This window comes from Pyrgilauda ruficollis, unplaced genomic scaffold (assembly GCF_017590135.1).
Source record: "Pyrgilauda ruficollis isolate IOZ18807 unplaced genomic scaffold, ASM1759013v1 scaffold31, whole genome shotgun sequence".
NCBI lineage: Eukaryota > Metazoa > Chordata > Aves > Passeriformes > Passeridae > Pyrgilauda > Pyrgilauda ruficollis.
This window is the reverse complement of record NW_024524489.1, coordinates 5,231,301-5,247,650: the sequence shown is the minus strand read 5'-3', so window position 1 is coordinate 5,247,650 and position 16,350 is coordinate 5,231,301. Positions and strand designations below refer to the sequence as shown.

Sequence of the window (16,350 nt, the reverse complement as noted above, 5' to 3'; positions counted from 1 at the left end):
CTAGCACCTGAGCTTAGGAACTGTCAGCTTAGACAGCAGTTGCCAATCAGACCTGTAATACTTCAATCCAAACCCTGGTTTCCCCCAGTATTTATCCTCAGACAAGAGCAGCTCCCAAAGAGGAGCTCTGCTGCAGCTCAGTGCCACGGCACTCCAGATCACACAAGTGTTCAGAAATCCTTCCCAGCACACAGCTTGTTTCACACAGGCTGGAAGAGCATTCAGAGATGCACTTTTACAGCCCCACTCCCACCAGTTTTTTAAAAATTTAGCATTGCTGGAAACAGAACAGACCTGTGCTTAGTTATGACATGTAATTAATTGTTTGCAAGAGAGGTTATTCTTTCCTTTCCCCAGAACATACAAAAGAGGCTCGGATGCACTCAAAAATCTGCATAAGTATATTCCTTTCAATACAACAATTGTAGTAAGCTTAAATTTTTTTTTTTCTTGTAAAATCTAAGTCATCTTATTGCTTATGATTTCTGTAAGTCCCAGTCACATTAAAAGTCAGATACTGCCTGAAAAAGCAGCCTGGAGAGGCTGCTGGAGCACACTGCCTCAAGCTCAGCAGTTACTCAAGGATGGCAAGAGTCCCAATTAGCAGGGGCTGCAGCCACTCAGCCTCTCTGCTCCATGGCACCAAGGAGGAATAAAATGGGAATTTGGAACATAAACTGATGCACAATCATCCCTGCCCGTGGAAGCACTGCAGCAGCAGCAGAGACAGCACTGTTCCAAAGACAACTGAGCTGTGCATGCAGCACCCCAGGAGTGCCATCATGTGCCCTGCAATGGACACAAAGAACCTGTAGCCAGAATGGCTCTAAACTGAAGTTTAAATATAGTTAATTGTTTTTTAACCAATCTCTTGCCCTAATGAATTCCTTAAAACCAAAAGCGTTAGATAAACGTAAAAAAAAGATATTTAAAAAAATATTACGTGGTCTGCCGTAGTTACCTTCTTAATTTTCAAAGAGATTTGCAACAGAAATGTGCATTTGGGCACGGCAGTGGAATTTGTGTCATCACGACCAAGCGACTGCGGGCAGCGAGATGCTCCCGCGGCTCTGCGGTCCCGGTCCCCATGGAAACCAGACTCAGATATTGTCCTCCGCTCGATGGAGCACCAAGTCGGGAGCCTTTTGTGCCTGATGAGATTTCTTCCACAACCTTCCAGCAACAGACCCTACAGCTTCCTCCTGACTCTTTCCTAATTGAGATGCAAATTAATCTCTGTGGCTGATTACACTTCCCTTACAGCCCCTGACAAGTGCAGCTGTAGCCGGAGTTTGCAGACTTTCCAACAAGTGACTTCAGCTGTCACTGCTGGCAAGATGCTGCCCGGCTTCCCAGCACCGCCAGGGCAGAACAGGGATGAGTCCCTGCAGGTACTTCATACTGCTCCAGCACGAGCACCACGGATGCAGCACCTATCCCCACGGAACCACTGACACCAGATAAGTTTTGATCCATTTGTAACCACACCAGAGTCCAAACATCTTCAGCTACTGCCCCTCAGCAGGGATGCTGCCTTTTAACATCACCCATGTGCCAAAGGGAAGCTGCAGATCCTCCTCAGCTCTGCCTCACTCCGGCCTGCAGCCCTCATCCCAGCTACTGTTATGACAGTGTGTGCCAAACACACGCTTTGCCAGGAACACTGCTTTCTGTTTCTCCCTCTCACTGACATTTTTTGAGTTATTTCCATCTCCAGTCTGATAATGGCACTTCCATTTAGTGTTTGCACTGCTGGGTCTGCTTGCCTCGTGTCGTGCTTGCAGCAGCTGGCACAGCAAACACCGGACCTGAATCACTGACCCTTTGGGAGCTGTTTTAGACAGGCCCAAACATCACCTTTACACACCTACACACTCACATTCCAGCTGCTGGCCGTAGTGTACCCCAGAGTCTGCACTATCTAGGGAATGAATTACAGACAGCTTTCTCTCCTGCTCCAGTATCGTCCCACAGGGATCTGCCCACCACATCCCCTTTGTGCCATTTCAGGAGTTCCTCAGTCCACTTTCATTTATCAGACAGACAAGTGGCAGTTGAGTCACTATGGACAGCACAGGTGCAAAAGCAGACGCAAAAAAAGGCGGAAAAGAATGTGGAGACAGATGCTGCCTCAGACCTGTGCAGAGCAGTGCCCTGTGCTGCAGTGTCTGTGCAGCTCTGTCACCCCAGGGATGCACAGGGACCCTCGGGGACACCCCCTTGGACAGCAGGAGCACGGCCAGCTGGTGAGTGCTGCTCACTCACAAAATGCTCAATGCCAGAGCTGGGAGGACTCCAGCTGGGAGTGAGGGGCTGGGACAGCTCCCTTCTTTTAACTGCCTCTACTTATGTCCATTTTACTACACCGTTACTTTAGTATTAAACACTGAGAAACAGACAGATTAAGCTAAATTCTGCACATCACAGTTTCAGTGACTTGTTAGATTTTCCTCAGGAAACAGAAGAAAACACAGCGAGCCTTGACTCGCCTGTCAGGCATTGTCACAGTTTGCACAATCACCACCATTTGCTTTACAATGAGTAAACAATTAGTTATTAACACAAATCTATTTAACCTCAATGATACTTTTAATTTCTGATGACTTTTGCAGAGTATACTGGATAAAATTTATTTGTTTTAGTTTAGTATTTTAAAACAAAACTCTAACAAGTACACTGAGGATATTCCATGTTTTAAAAATGTGCATCTTAAAAACTAATTCCTCAATGTTCTTTCAAAGATCAAAACATTTCACAAACTCTTTCTCAAAGTCATGTGATTAGAAAAATACTCAAATCAAATGCTCCCCAGAGAAAGCAAAGTGCAGTGAGTGTTTGTCCTGAGGTAAGTGATGTGATTAGCAAAACAAGCTATGCAATCTATGATGGCATTATGAGAAGACCCCAGCATGGGTGCTAACACTGTGGGTCTGTGTAGAACCCAAGAAGCACAGCCTGTGTCACCACTCCTGTCCCAGAGAAGCACATCCTCCAGCTACCTTCCAGCCACCGGTGGAAAACAGGCTCTGAAAATGCCCAAACACAGGCGTGACTGGAAAGAAACTGGAATTCGGGACCTGAAACATCTGTATCTGAGGACAAATCCCACGTGTCTTATTAATGTAATGAGTCCAAGTAAAGTTAATTGGATAGGATAAGAGCATGGCTGAGCTCTAGCTAGCAGCCTGACACACACAGTCCACAACTCCTATCAATGTGAAAGCAAGCTGGGAGTTACCATTCCTCAGAGATCAAAGCCCAAGCCCACCAAGCAGTGAGAAGGAAGCTGCTGGTGAGAGACTCCAGTGCTGTTACCATTCCATTCTGCAAACACCGGATGGCAGCTGGGTGTGAACCACTCAGAACATCCATCTGGACACGAAGAAAGCTCTGACCTTTGCCAATGAAATCAAATAGGGAGGATTTTCACCCCAGCCTACCTCTCTGCAGGATGATGCTCCAAGTGAGAACCCTCCCAAGGGGAGACCTGCCCCGTGGAGAAAGGATACAAGCTCTGGTAGAGTGGGATGAGGGACTTGACGGCTCTGCTGGCGTTGATGCACGTGGCACAGATCAGGCTTGGCAGCAGCTTCGCGGTCACGATGGCACCGTCGAAGAGGGGACCGAAAAACGGCACCTGGGTCCCCAAAACAGAAAAGCAGGCTTCAGAACCACTGCAGGAAACTGGTACAGCATTTTGCCACCAGAACAGTGTGACCACATTGTTTCCCACACTGAGACTCACAGTGTGACATTCATCTCCCAAGCTGTGAGTGTTTAAATTCCCCATGACTGCCCGGAGCACACTACACAGACACACACGTCTCAGGACATTCTGCTGGCTAAGCACAAGCTTGGTACACATAGAAACTGAGGCCATCTATGAATTTGCAATCAATATGCCTTTGGCAGTGAATACCAGGAGCTGTTTTCCATCTGGGATCCCAACAGGAGATGCTGATTCACTGGCTGACTCCAACAATGGCAGGAGGCTTTGCAAAGACATATTTACTTCAGGTAATCCTCTACAAACTCCTTCCATGGACTTCATAGAAGAGAAAAAATCTTGAGCTGGTCCAAGATAAGGAGGTGTGTGGAAGGCAGAGGAGAAGGCAGAGCAGGGGCTCTCTCAAGGGCAGGACACAGGGTCAGGACAGGCACAAACAGGCCCAGCCCAGTGGGTCCAGCTGCCCAAATGCTGCTCCTTCAGGGCCACCTGCACAGGAAACCCCTGTGTGACGTCCTCTGGTGACCTAAGGCTCTGCAGATAAAGACCACACTACGAACAAGAGATGCTTCCTAAAAATAAACCGTGTCCAGAACTGCAGACACAAAACAGACCTGAGCCTCCCAAACCCAGAAAATTTTGAAGTTTAAATGCACAACTTTCAGTACTTGTAAGTACTCAAATTCATTTGCCTCTCAGAGACTCAAAATGAAAAAAAACCAACCCCCCAACTAAAGCTCTAGACAGAAGCCAGCAACAATTATCAATATTTAAGCTACGGATTTTTTCCATCTGTACAGAGGCTTATCACATAAATAAATACCCTCTATTATTCTTCTCCAACTGCTTGTGGGTGACTGTGACAGTCATTCAATAAATGGACAAAGGGAATAATATAAATCCCCTGCATCTAGGGAATTCCTCTAATTAGAAGTGGCAATGAATTACAGAAGAAATTTTGGTTTAATGTAACATCTGGAAATGACAGCTGTCTCTGCACACACTTATTCTGTCATTCCTTTACTTAAAATAATTACCCACCCCCCAAAAAACCAGAAAAGTATAAAATGCTAAAAATGTTAAAATCACCATAGTGGTTTTTACCTTATTTTCAATTTTTTTTTATTTACTGCTGGCATTACTATCCAGGCAGTTGGAAGGGAAGGGGACAGGAAAATCAATGCCACCAAAATGATAACATTATGGAGCACCAAGTTTTGCCTCTCTAGGCAGTAATATTTTTAAGTGAAATTTTTATCCCATGCACTGTCTTGAAGCATTGACAGCAAGAGAAAAGAATGCAAAAGTACAGATAAGGAGGTTAAGTACATACTAGTATTGAAGTGATACCACCACACAAATACCAGATATGTAAAGTCAGATCAGCAGATGCTACTGGGGCAGGGAAATTCCCTGCTGGGCTTTTTGGACAAGTAGGTTTTGCTTACAGCACTTGCATTCACGGTTTCACACTCACCAGGAGCTGGGGAACGGGGCAGACTTTCTCACCAGTGCACTACAGAATTTACAGATGTCACCCGGGGACAGGGTGTGTGTATTCCAGCCGGGGAGAGCAGCAGCAGAGCCCAGGGCTTCGGAGCCCGCCTCGATCCGAGCGCCGCGCAGCCGGAGCGCGTGCACGCAGGGCTCGGAATTATTCATTCCCCAGCACATACAGTGGCCTCGCCAAGGGTCATTAAAGTCACTGGAGCTGCATCTCCTCAGCTTCCATCTGCACGGGGCCCTGCCCTAACAGGGGCTGGGGGGTGGGCCAGCAGAAGGTGCAGGGCGCGCTCCCAATTCGGCTCCGCTCCGAGTCCGGCACCCAACACCCCGCCCGGGAAAGCGGGGCTCCGCTGGCCACCACAAACAAACAGCCTGCTTTGACAGGAATCAATGAAAAAAATAGAGGGAAAGATCCCCTTCTGCGAGCACTCCAAATGTCACTGCAAGTTATCCGTGAAGCAAAAATTAATATTCAGCCCACTGCAAACACCTGCTTCATTCCAATTTCCAACAGCAAAATCATTATTTCTGTTGCCCGCAGTAAAAGTAGGCAAGGTTAAATAAACCTTCTGAGCACAAAGACTTCCCCTCTACAGCAAGCAGCACTAGTTAAAAGAGTGGGGAATGGGTAAATTATTGTACCAAATGGCTGAGAATTAATCTCTGATGACGAGCTGCAATCTAACGAGGCATCTGTGTCCCAGGGAACCCGCAGCATGTCCCTGGCGGTATGTGCAGTGCGGAGCTTGCCTGGCATGCTTTGTCCCCTCTCGCAGGCAGCTTTTCCTCTCATTGTTCCCAATATCCTCGTGCATCTGTGACGCGTGGAATGCATTCACACTAACAGACTTACTATTGTCTTCCCTCCGAAGCTTTGTCGGGCAAAGACTGCAGCACAGTTCCTGATAATTATATTGCTTAATTAATCAAGACAAAAAAATTTGCAAATCATTGCCGGGTTGCCAAGCAGGGAGATCAAAAATGAAAACAATACAAGCTGAAGCAATATAACAAAAGTAACAGCTATCTGATCAGAAATTCTTCTATAATGAAGCTATTAATGCTAAAGCGGTTAATGTTAACATTGCTCCAGGTGTCTCTACTTGGCTGCAAACAAAAAGGCTAACATTATGGATATAAAAGGCCAAATGTTGCCATGGATTCTGTAACCTGATAGAGAGGACAGCCTTTTCATTCGATTAGGGAATGCAATTTAAATGCCAGGGACTGAAGCCAAACAACAGACATTTCTCTCTGCAAGGCTCGTTCATTCACCCTGGGGTCAGTAGCTGGTGAACAAAAGGTCAGCCACACTTGCCCTGGAAATGTCTGGATTAATTTTATTACATTGTAATGGTTTGTACTTTAAATGTAGGGATAACACTAAATTTCCAGTTAGCTCTCATTCTGGCTGCCCGTCGGGTGGTTTTGACTAATATGTAAGATGACACAGCTTTTCTCCATCGCTCCAGAGAAGTCTCAAGCGTTTTCCTAACGCTAAATTCTCATTTCCCTGATGGAACATTAAAAAAAGCTAAAAGCTAAAACGCGCAAAAACTAAACTGCACAGCTCAACACCATGAAAAAACCCCAACAACCCACTATTAGAAAATTTTCAAGTTTGAAATGTCTACTGACAAAGCACTGGTTGCCAATATCCAACAACTCCATCTCACACAACCCAAAAAATAGTGTTGACACCTGGTCAGTATGGGATATGATGGAGGCATTTACCACAGCTGGCTACTCCTTTGGACAAATATTGTCCCTCATATCAGGCAAATGGTATTTATCACAATGGCTACTTTCACAAAGTATATTTTACACATATTTTTGCATCCATTATGTACCAGACAAGCATTTACTGCAGTGGCTTTTTCACACACATGCACAGATGTACATACACACACCTCTGACATTTTGCAAAAAAATGCGCTTTTTTCCAAAAAATGTCTCAACTGTGAACCTCCTATACTTTTTTGATGACAGGATGTCCAATGTGTGCATCATCCCACCCAGTCAGGTGACAATGACGGTGCCACAGACGTGTGAGGTTCTGCTTGGTGCCGTGCGTACAGCAGTGACCCAACACCACAGGAGGAACTCAAATCATGAATGGTTTGCTTTCACTGCCTCAGAGGACATTCACAGTGGTTTAAATACTGTTCTTTGCCCAGTGACTCCTGTGGGTTGAGAATTCTGGAGTGTTTCACTCAGTGCTCAGTATGGTATAAAACGAACGAGCAGCCACTCTGATCACTGTGAGTCCAGTTTTAAAGTCAGCTCATTGCTCAGCTTATCTTTCACCTGTTTGGGAAAAACCAGCCCCCAAACTCTAAAACCACTGAAAGCGACAGAACCGCTGCTCACCGGCACAGCACAGCAGAGCCAGCGAGGCACCCAGAACGTACCTCGGGTTTCTTCATGATCTCAATGAAGAACATGTGGTTCTTCATGGGGTAGATGACGATGAGGACGTCCCCGAAGTCGGTGGGGATGATGCCCCTGCGGTAGTTGCGGGTGTGCTCGGACCACACGATGTGAACCTCGTCGTTTCCCAAGTGACGGAGCTGCAACAGTAAATTGGCTCTTTATTAATCCGAGTGATAACCACGCCGCACGAGGGGTCACGGCTCACAAATTGAATTACAATGCTCGATAGCAGGAATATTTCATTACAGAAAAGTTAAAATATTGTTTTTCTCCAGTTGCTCATGAAAGCATCAGCTCAATAATTTGCTTCATTTAGAACTCATTGTTGTCTGATGGCTTAATTAAGTCATTATCAAACTAGCCATTAGCATGATATGTAAATGTACATTACCTACAGTGATTTAAGATGGAAAACTGAATTACTGGAACAAAGCATTAACCAACGAAGCATTGTATTCCAGCTAAAATAAGGCAGCTGTCACAGAAATATGAAATGCCTTGACTCAGAATGTCAAGAAACTGCCTGTCATGAACCACTATAACTGAATTTATTATCCACAAACATCTCCTCACTGACTGTGTCTGGAGGGGTCTCCTGCCTGAAACGTCAGCAAAATATCTGGGCAGTGTGAAGTACAGAAAAATGGGAAATACTGTGGGAGTTACACCTTTTCATTTGGAGCAGAGCTGCATGAAATACGGATAAAATTTAAACATGACATACACAGAAAGCATCTGAGAGCCTCTGTGTGTGTGTGTGTGTTTGCTCTGCTGCTGGAGGTGATCTAACAGATGGCAAAAACTATTTGGCAATCACGTACAAGCCTCACACAATGGTTTCAACTGTAAGCTTTAAAGTTAAAATGTAATCCACACACACAATGCCAGCTCCAAGCATAAAGAGACTTTAAGTCCCACTTAAAGCTTAAAAGACAGCCCCCCCTCTCCAATTTGGTGCTACCCCCGGAACAATGTGCACAACAGACCGAACAAAGAAGCCAAAACGAAGCTCTGCTACTTCACTCTGTGTAGGGGGAGAGAAAAAAGGGAAAAGAAGGTGGTGATTTTCACTGGTAAATAACAACTAACCCCAACACGCTTTGGATCAGCCTACACTGTGCTGATGAGGCTTCCCTGTTCAGAGCCAGGCAGTGCCTTCAGATGGAAAAACTTTCACTCCTACGTATTGGTGGCAAACTGGACCCCTCAGTCACGAGAGAAACGTGGCAAAACCAACACACTGTGAAAAATTTTTAAAAGTTACAACTGCAAACTTGGCTTACAGTTCGTGTTCCAGCAGAATGAAGTAAAGCTCGGTTCCCAGAAGGACTGAGATTCTCTAGTTTATTTTAAATTACACAGAAGATAATAATTCTGTTCTATTTACACCCATGAAATAAAGGTAATTTTAGCTCTGTTTGAAAAAACATGAACCAGTTTTGTCTTGGAAAAACACGGGAACATTAACAATACTATTATTAGAGCTTCTTACGAATACAAAGCAAGTGGAAATTGCTGTTCTTGTGGTCACCTTGATATCTGTGCAGAAGCTTAGTAAAAACAAAGCAACACACAAGAAAACACTCATGTTGGGAATGCCACAAACTGACACGTACCAAAGGCAGCAGGAAAGCACACACAGGACAAAACCCTGATCTCTCTCTGTGACCAGGTGCAGCCAGGTCACCTCCAAAGTGATCAGAAGTGAGATGTCAAGTTTAGTCACATACACCCCTAAAATCCATCTGGGTGAGCAGACCTTGTGCACAGCAGGTCCCAGATGCTGAGGATGCCTGGCCAGGCTGTCCCACTGCAGGACGGGCCCAGCTGAGCTCAGGGAACCCCCACCAGGGATTTGGAAGTGCCCACCTTTGCCAGGCTGAGCCCAAGCCAGCTCTGGCACTGGCTTCCCTGCACAGAGAGCCTACAGTGGTGGCACCCAGCAAACCTTCCTCTGCTGAAGGAAGCCCAAGAAATAAATGTGGACACGAAATTCCATAAGGCAGCTCCGTTGCCCAGGTGCAGAGGGCAATTCACAAACCCAGCTCAGCTCTTCTGAAGAAAAGGCTCTGTACTGCTGTGCCTCCTATGGCTTCTGGGGTGAGAAATAACACATACTGCTATAAACACAGTCATCAAAATATGTCCAAATACTGCTTGAGGGACCCTTTTTAAAATCCCAAGGAAGTGTTCTGATAATAATCAAACACTTTGTACTGACATTGCACCCTTCAGAACAAAATTCAGTGAAGAAGGGAACTTAGCTGAACCAACACTTGCTGTGCTCATGAGTCTGCCACAATCCCCAGTGTGTGCCAGCAACTTGTTTCAGAGCTTGAGTTACTGCCCTTATTTTGAAGCCACACATCCTTAAGCACCACAGCTACAAGGTATAATGTTACAAAGAAAAAATTGGCATTAATCAAAAATATTTGTCACTGAGAGGTAACTCCATTGATAAAAAGCCGTTACAATAATCTCATCAGTGACAATAAGCCAGCTGCTATTTTCCTGTGTTGTTTATTCAAAACAGCAGCTGTGGGGCAAACTCAGTGCCCTGAAGGACTTCAGCAAGTTGTGCTGAAATGTCCAAAGCCCCAGGGCTGACGCGTGCGGAGCCAGAGCTCCAGGCTGTGCTCCCCACCCTGTTTAGGGGTGGGGGGGGAATAAGGAATAAAGCTACATGGCTCCAGGCTGTGCTCCCCACCCTGTTTAGGGGTGGGGGGAATAAAGAATGAAGCTACATTAAAAAAACCCAAAGCAGACAAGAAATCAGATTGCTTTTAAAAGCAAACCCCAGCAGCAGTCTGGAGCGACGGCTCTGTGCACGCCGAGGGAAGGCAGCTCTGGCACTGGCAGCGCGTCCTCCCCGCTGCACAGGAATTTTCGGCGGGCACAGGAATTGGCCCTGGTTTGGTGAACGGGGTGCTGGGACACAGCCCCAGCCCCAGGTCTGGGTCAGCCCTGCTGTCCCTGCCCGGGGCTGAGGTCTGCAGCCCGGGGAGGGCAGCTCCAGCTCCAGCTCCAGCCTGGGCTCTGCGGGTGCCGGGCGGGCAGCGCTGACAGCGGTCACGGTGCACACCTCCGGCATGACCTCCTTTCCCTTCTAATTGCATTACACAGCCAGCTGGCTCCAGAGAGGAGTCGTCTGTTTGACTGAAGAATTCCTGCTTTTGGGGAGGCATGGCTGCTACTTTTGCTAAGTAACAGTGGGGCCTGACATCCCCATTGTCTGGCTGACTGTGCGCCCATCCTAAAATCTAAGTTTTATTTGTAAATTAAGCAAGAAACTTCCTGCCAGAGCAGGGCTGCCTGGAGACTGATAATGTGTGCCTTTCATTCCCTTTCACTCTCACTGTATCACTGCCAATTTGTTTTTCTGCTGCTCGCCAGCCCGAGGCCATAAAAGCCTTGTAAGACATAAGTGCAATTATAGTCCTGGAGTCAAATGAATTGGACAAATCCAATAGCACAGCTCTGTCCCCACTCTGCAAACCCCTACAGCAGTCAGATTAGCTGCTAAAAATCTAATCTAGCCCCAGCTAACAAATTTCTGCAGCAAAGGAGCAAGAGTTCAGTATGGGGTTGCAACCAGATTTCTGAATTGAAAAAGTTCTGCTCTGACAATGGAGAAGATGAAATAAATCACTGAGAAATTCGGCAGCACATCTTTAAACCGTTAAGCACAATTTGAGCAGAACAAGGCAGGGACGGTAGGATGCCATTCCTGGGATTGATTTTCACTCTTGCCACAAGACAGGCAGATAAAGTTTGGAACCAATGATGCTGAACCCTACAGCAGCAAAAGAGATCAGCTGAATTTTGTTTACTCCACTAGGAAAGATTTCTGTCGGGGCCAAGACTTATTTGGAGAGGGGTTTTTCTTTCTTTTTTTCTTTCTTTCTTCCCTCCTGAATTAGCAATATAATGTCAGCATATGCCTCAAATAAAAAAATGCAGACTGCAAATCACAGCTCTACTGCACAAAAACAAGAGGCCAAGCTTATCTCCAGTGGTAAGGCACTTATTCTGGGAAATTCATAACAGAACTTAATTTATCTTTGCGTTCAGTAAAAACAAAGAACCACAATAACATATTTAAGTAAAATTACTACATCTGCTGAATTCCCCAGCTCCCAGAATTTATGGCCGTGCTATGGCTCCCCAGGGCAGCAGGTGGTCAGTCCTTCTGTTCAGCTGGGAGTGTGCTGACAGGGATGAAGCCTCTCTTGGTCTGAGGCAAAATAAGCAGAGAAGAAACCCCAGCAATCACAAAGATTTCAGAGATTAGGGGGACCTTAGATCCCAGAGGGAAGGCAAGAATAAAGAAGCTGTGGCCCCCATTGCATCCTGATGAACTTTTCTCCTCCCAGCACCACTGTCCTGTATCACCAGGTACGGTTCAGCTGTAGGAGCAGGAACTGAATGAATGCCATGGGCTTCCATCTTTCTCTCCCACACTCCCATAAAACAAAAGCATTGATGGCAAGAAGTAATAAATATGAAGTAAGAAATAATATTTTTAACCTGGACATTCTGCCCCACAATGTGAGGTAAGGACCTCAGCCCAGAGAGTTGCCCACCTTCCAGAAAGTGCAGTGCTTCTGAAATGCATCTTTTCTCCACTCACAGCTGCAGGTCTGTAAAATCTGTCAACAATCCATGCTGATCTGCACAGAATTGCATGTTTGCTTACGACAGAAGCTGTGACAAACTGAATTAAACTGTTGTGTGTGGAACCATGGATGAGTACACACTGAAAAGCCCTCTGGAAGTCATCTGGTCTGAGCCACTACTTGCAGCTCCTCGGGTCCATGAGCCTGCTCAGAGATTTGTCCTGCACTTCCCAGCTTGATCCCTGCAGGGTTCCATTCCTAGAGCAGATCTCAGGGTTTCTGAAAAGGTCCCAGAGCAATTCCTTTGCAGTTATGTTCTGTAGACAGCATGTGCTGGAGCTGGCCTGGTTTCCTGGCACTACAAAACTTGGAGACCGACAGCTACTAAATGCTTTTGGTTTCTGTTTCTCACACAGAAGGAATTCTCTTAGAGCAAACACAGGGAAGACAAACAGAATCACGAGACCCTCAGTGTCTGTGATAACCCGTAACATAGATGAAAATAAGGAGAATAAGTGGACTGTTTGCAGCTAAATCCCTTTCTTCCCCTTGTGGTAGCTCTGCCACACTGTGCTCTCCTCTCCCAGGTGATGAACTACTCAACAGCCAGACCATATCCCAGTGCCTTTGCCAGGCTTCCACAAAAGCCAGGACTCACAAGGGAAGGTTAAGATTAAACAAATGGCCCCAGTTTATGTAGGAAAACTAAGTCTGGGAAAGACATGGCAGCAGTTCTCAGACATGCATAAGTGTGCTGCAAAATAATCTGCCCTTCATATCCATGTGAAATAGGATAAGAATCAGTGGCCTTAAATTGAAGCAAAGTAGGCACTACCAGAGATTTTTTTGTGGTACAGGAAATGGAGCATAGGAATATGGAATATGTTGCCTAGGGCAACTGTAAATCATTCATCACTGGAGTTTTGGTCGAGCAGCTGGACAAATACTGGTCAGGAACAATAAAAATACAAACATCCTACAATGGTATGGTCACAGAGACTCTACAGCCCTGTCCTACACACCACTACCCCACTGCTCCATCCTGAAGCACTTTTCTCCATAGCCTTGCCTCCATGAAGGTAGTGAGTTACATACAGAAAGAGAAACATGCCATTTTGCTGATTTTCCTTTTTTTTTAATGACAGATATCACAATAAAAAAGACGAGATCTGACTTTAGTACGAAACACTGGGCAATTTTTCAGAACCAGCAATCAGAGATTCCACCTTTATATTTCAAAGAAAAGCACACATCATTCTGAAACCAACTGGATGGCTGCTGCAGCATTACTGATGCATGCTAACAACCTCTGCAGGACAAGTTGCCCATCACAATTAAAAAGGCAGAGGTTTTGTATGCCCCAAAAATCTCAGAGCCTAAGCAGCAGCTGGCAAACAGCATAACCTGAAACCGCTCCTCGCTAGGAAAGACAAACAATTAAGTACTGATACCAACAGAATTTTGGGCTGGGTTCTGGCTGTCTGAAGCAGAGGCTGCCTGTCAGACCTGTGCCTAACTGGCTACTGTCTTGAACTCTGAGCTGGCTGCTGGGGCTCCTGAGCCTCAGCCCTCTTTCCACACAGGATGGTTTGATGATGCTGCATTTGGTTGCTTTGTTCTACCAACCTACAGCAGTTTTTGGCAGGCAGACAATGTACAAATGAAATTATTGCTAATATTATTACTCACGGTGGCATTTGAGGCTACCATGGAAATGTTAATTGTGTTTCAGAACCCAGAATTTAGATGCCATTTAATTCAGCTAACCCAGCTGCAGAAGCACCACGTGGCAACGCAGGGACAGGCTGCCAGGGCCACTCAGCAAAGGCTGCTTCCAGCTCCGACTTTTATGGAAGCACTTGGTGACTGCAGTGCTGTGAAACACACTGGAAAACCTTTACCTTTTTGGTCAGTGAGTCGTCTGAGTCGGAGGGCATCCTTGTGGACACGTGGAAGATGATCTCCACGGTGGAGGTGGCGTAGTAGGGCGCGGTCTGCCCCGTGCTGCCGTTGCGCTGCAGGCCGCCCATGAACCCGCCGTGCGTGGACAGGTCGACCTGAGGGAGCCAAAGGCACAAACAGCAGCCAACTCAGCATCATCAGGATTTGCTTCTCTATCAAGGTTAATGGAATCACCACCCCAGGTTTCCATAGCCATCCCAGACAAAGAGAAGTCTTCCCCTGGAGCTCTGCGATCTTTCCATTAGATTTGTCTTTCCTGTGCCTGTACTTGACATTTACTAAAAGTAAATCTCTCTGAACTAGGTTCTGAGTCATTATCTATCCAGCTATTTTACCATCCTCCAGCAAACAGCAGCAAGGAAACAACAGCATTCTCCCACAGACTGCTGGCTAAGGGCTCTGTGGGGCTCGGAGCTCCCACTGCCCGGAGCATCACAAAAGGCAGAGAGAGAAAACCAGAAAAACCGCAGAGGAAACAGAAGATTTGTACAGAAAAAACACCCTTAGAATAAATTATTCCAGAAGTTCATTCAGGAGAAACCCTTCTCTGAAGTCAAGCCCGAGTCCAAAGGCTTGTTTGTTTTCCCAACAGCACCAGCCTGAGGATGCTGCATCTCACTGTGGCACTTGGATCCTTAGATGTGACACGCAGCTACTCTGGATTTCCCAAACACCAAAATGTTCATGGCATTTAGATTGTGACACACCATTTTGACAAAGCAAATTAAACCCACACATGTCATAAAGAATTCCTGTGCTGAGTGTGCTCTGACCACGGCAAGAGATAAAAGCAGCTAAGCATCAGTGTGCAGCAAATTTTTTCCTTTTTTTTTGTGAATTAAAAACTGCACAGTGCCACCAACAACAAGGTAACTTGTCTAAATTATGGCTGTTACCTCCCAGCCCAGCCCAGCAACAAAATCTTCATAGGCCTGGCTGCCCCTGGCGTTGGCCAGGATGGAATACTTGTCCTCCTGTCCCTCAGCGATGTAGAACACGGCGATCTTGTGAGTCTCACGACTGCCACAGGATGGAAAAAGAAGTCAAAATTAAACAAGTTTCAACTCAAAATAATTTTTCAGATCCCCCCGCACCCCGAACATATGACCAGGTGCTCACATTTATCTTTGTGTGTCGATTTCTTTTACACACACAAATACATCACTCACTTTCAGACTTCCCCCCATTTTTTTGCTACCAGAAGTCACTGCAGAGACACCCCAGTTCTGAGAGCAGAGCCAAGCCTGCTCCTCCTGTACATCAGCCACAGAACTGGTGGCCAAATTCCAATTACAGGGTTAATGACTCAGATCTGTGCAGCACTGCAGAGACAGCGAGGTGGCACAGGTGTTAATGGGAGCACAATTTGACCTACAGAATTTTAATTACAGGGTGATGACATACAAGGCAGAAGAGGCATTATTGACTTTCAGACCCTGGGAAAAGTTTTATAAGGCTGACAGGGACAGTTGGCTTATCTGAAAACACGCAAAGCAGATTTGATGTGGAAATTATTGGGATAGAAGAAACTCAGAACTCTGCAATGCTGCAGGTGTTTTTCAAACAGCTCTATGTCAAGTAATGGAAAAAAACCCGGTAACACGAGAACTTCATTCTGCCACTTCTGGCTGGGGAGTAGTTTTGGGTGGATCACCCCTCAAAGTACTGCTCCTGACACAGGGATCACTCTGTACAAAATACTGTTTTCTATCAGCTGTACCCAGGTCACAATCAATTTGATTCCCTCCCCTCTCAGCTAAAGCAAACTTGAAAAAAATCTCTTCTTCTTTGCCACTGATTCGGAATTCTCTGTACACAGAGAATGTGTCAGCACAGGTGGATTCTCCATTCAGACTACACAACTCTGGAGAAACAAACAGTCCAATTTTCATACCAATATTTGGATTCAACAGGAATGAAGTTTTGGTTCTGGTGACTCATTCTTCCTTGGGAAACATGAACCTTATCAATGGTGTGTTCAGTACACATCACCTACCACTGGCGGGAATCCAGATTTTTCAGTTCTCGCAGCAACTTTGAATTTTTCTTCAGCAGATGAAAGCTTTTTCTAAAATAAATAGGAAAGGTTTGAAGGTAAATGCAACA

The 16,350-nt window shown here is 45.9% G+C and overlaps 1 protein-coding gene across 3 annotated transcripts in view; it reads right to left on the bottom strand.

Annotated features, from left to right (window-relative positions):
- Positions 1-16,350, bottom strand: part of RALGAPA2 (Ral GTPase activating protein catalytic subunit alpha 2) — a 96,402-nt gene that overhangs the window by 31,694 nt on the left and 48,358 nt on the right. For all 3 annotated transcript variants that reach the window (XM_041474097.1, XM_041474098.1, XM_041474099.1), the window contains 5 exons: positions 16,241-16,312; positions 15,141-15,264; positions 14,184-14,339; positions 7,645-7,803; positions 3,510-3,637 (listed from right to left, as the gene is read on the bottom strand). In XM_041474097.1, coding sequence (XP_041330031.1) covers positions 3,510-3,637; positions 7,645-7,803; positions 14,184-14,339; positions 15,141-15,264; positions 16,241-16,312 — 639 coding nt within the window. The remainder of the gene's footprint in view (positions 1-3,509; positions 3,638-7,644; positions 7,804-14,183; positions 14,340-15,140; positions 15,265-16,240; positions 16,313-16,350) is intronic.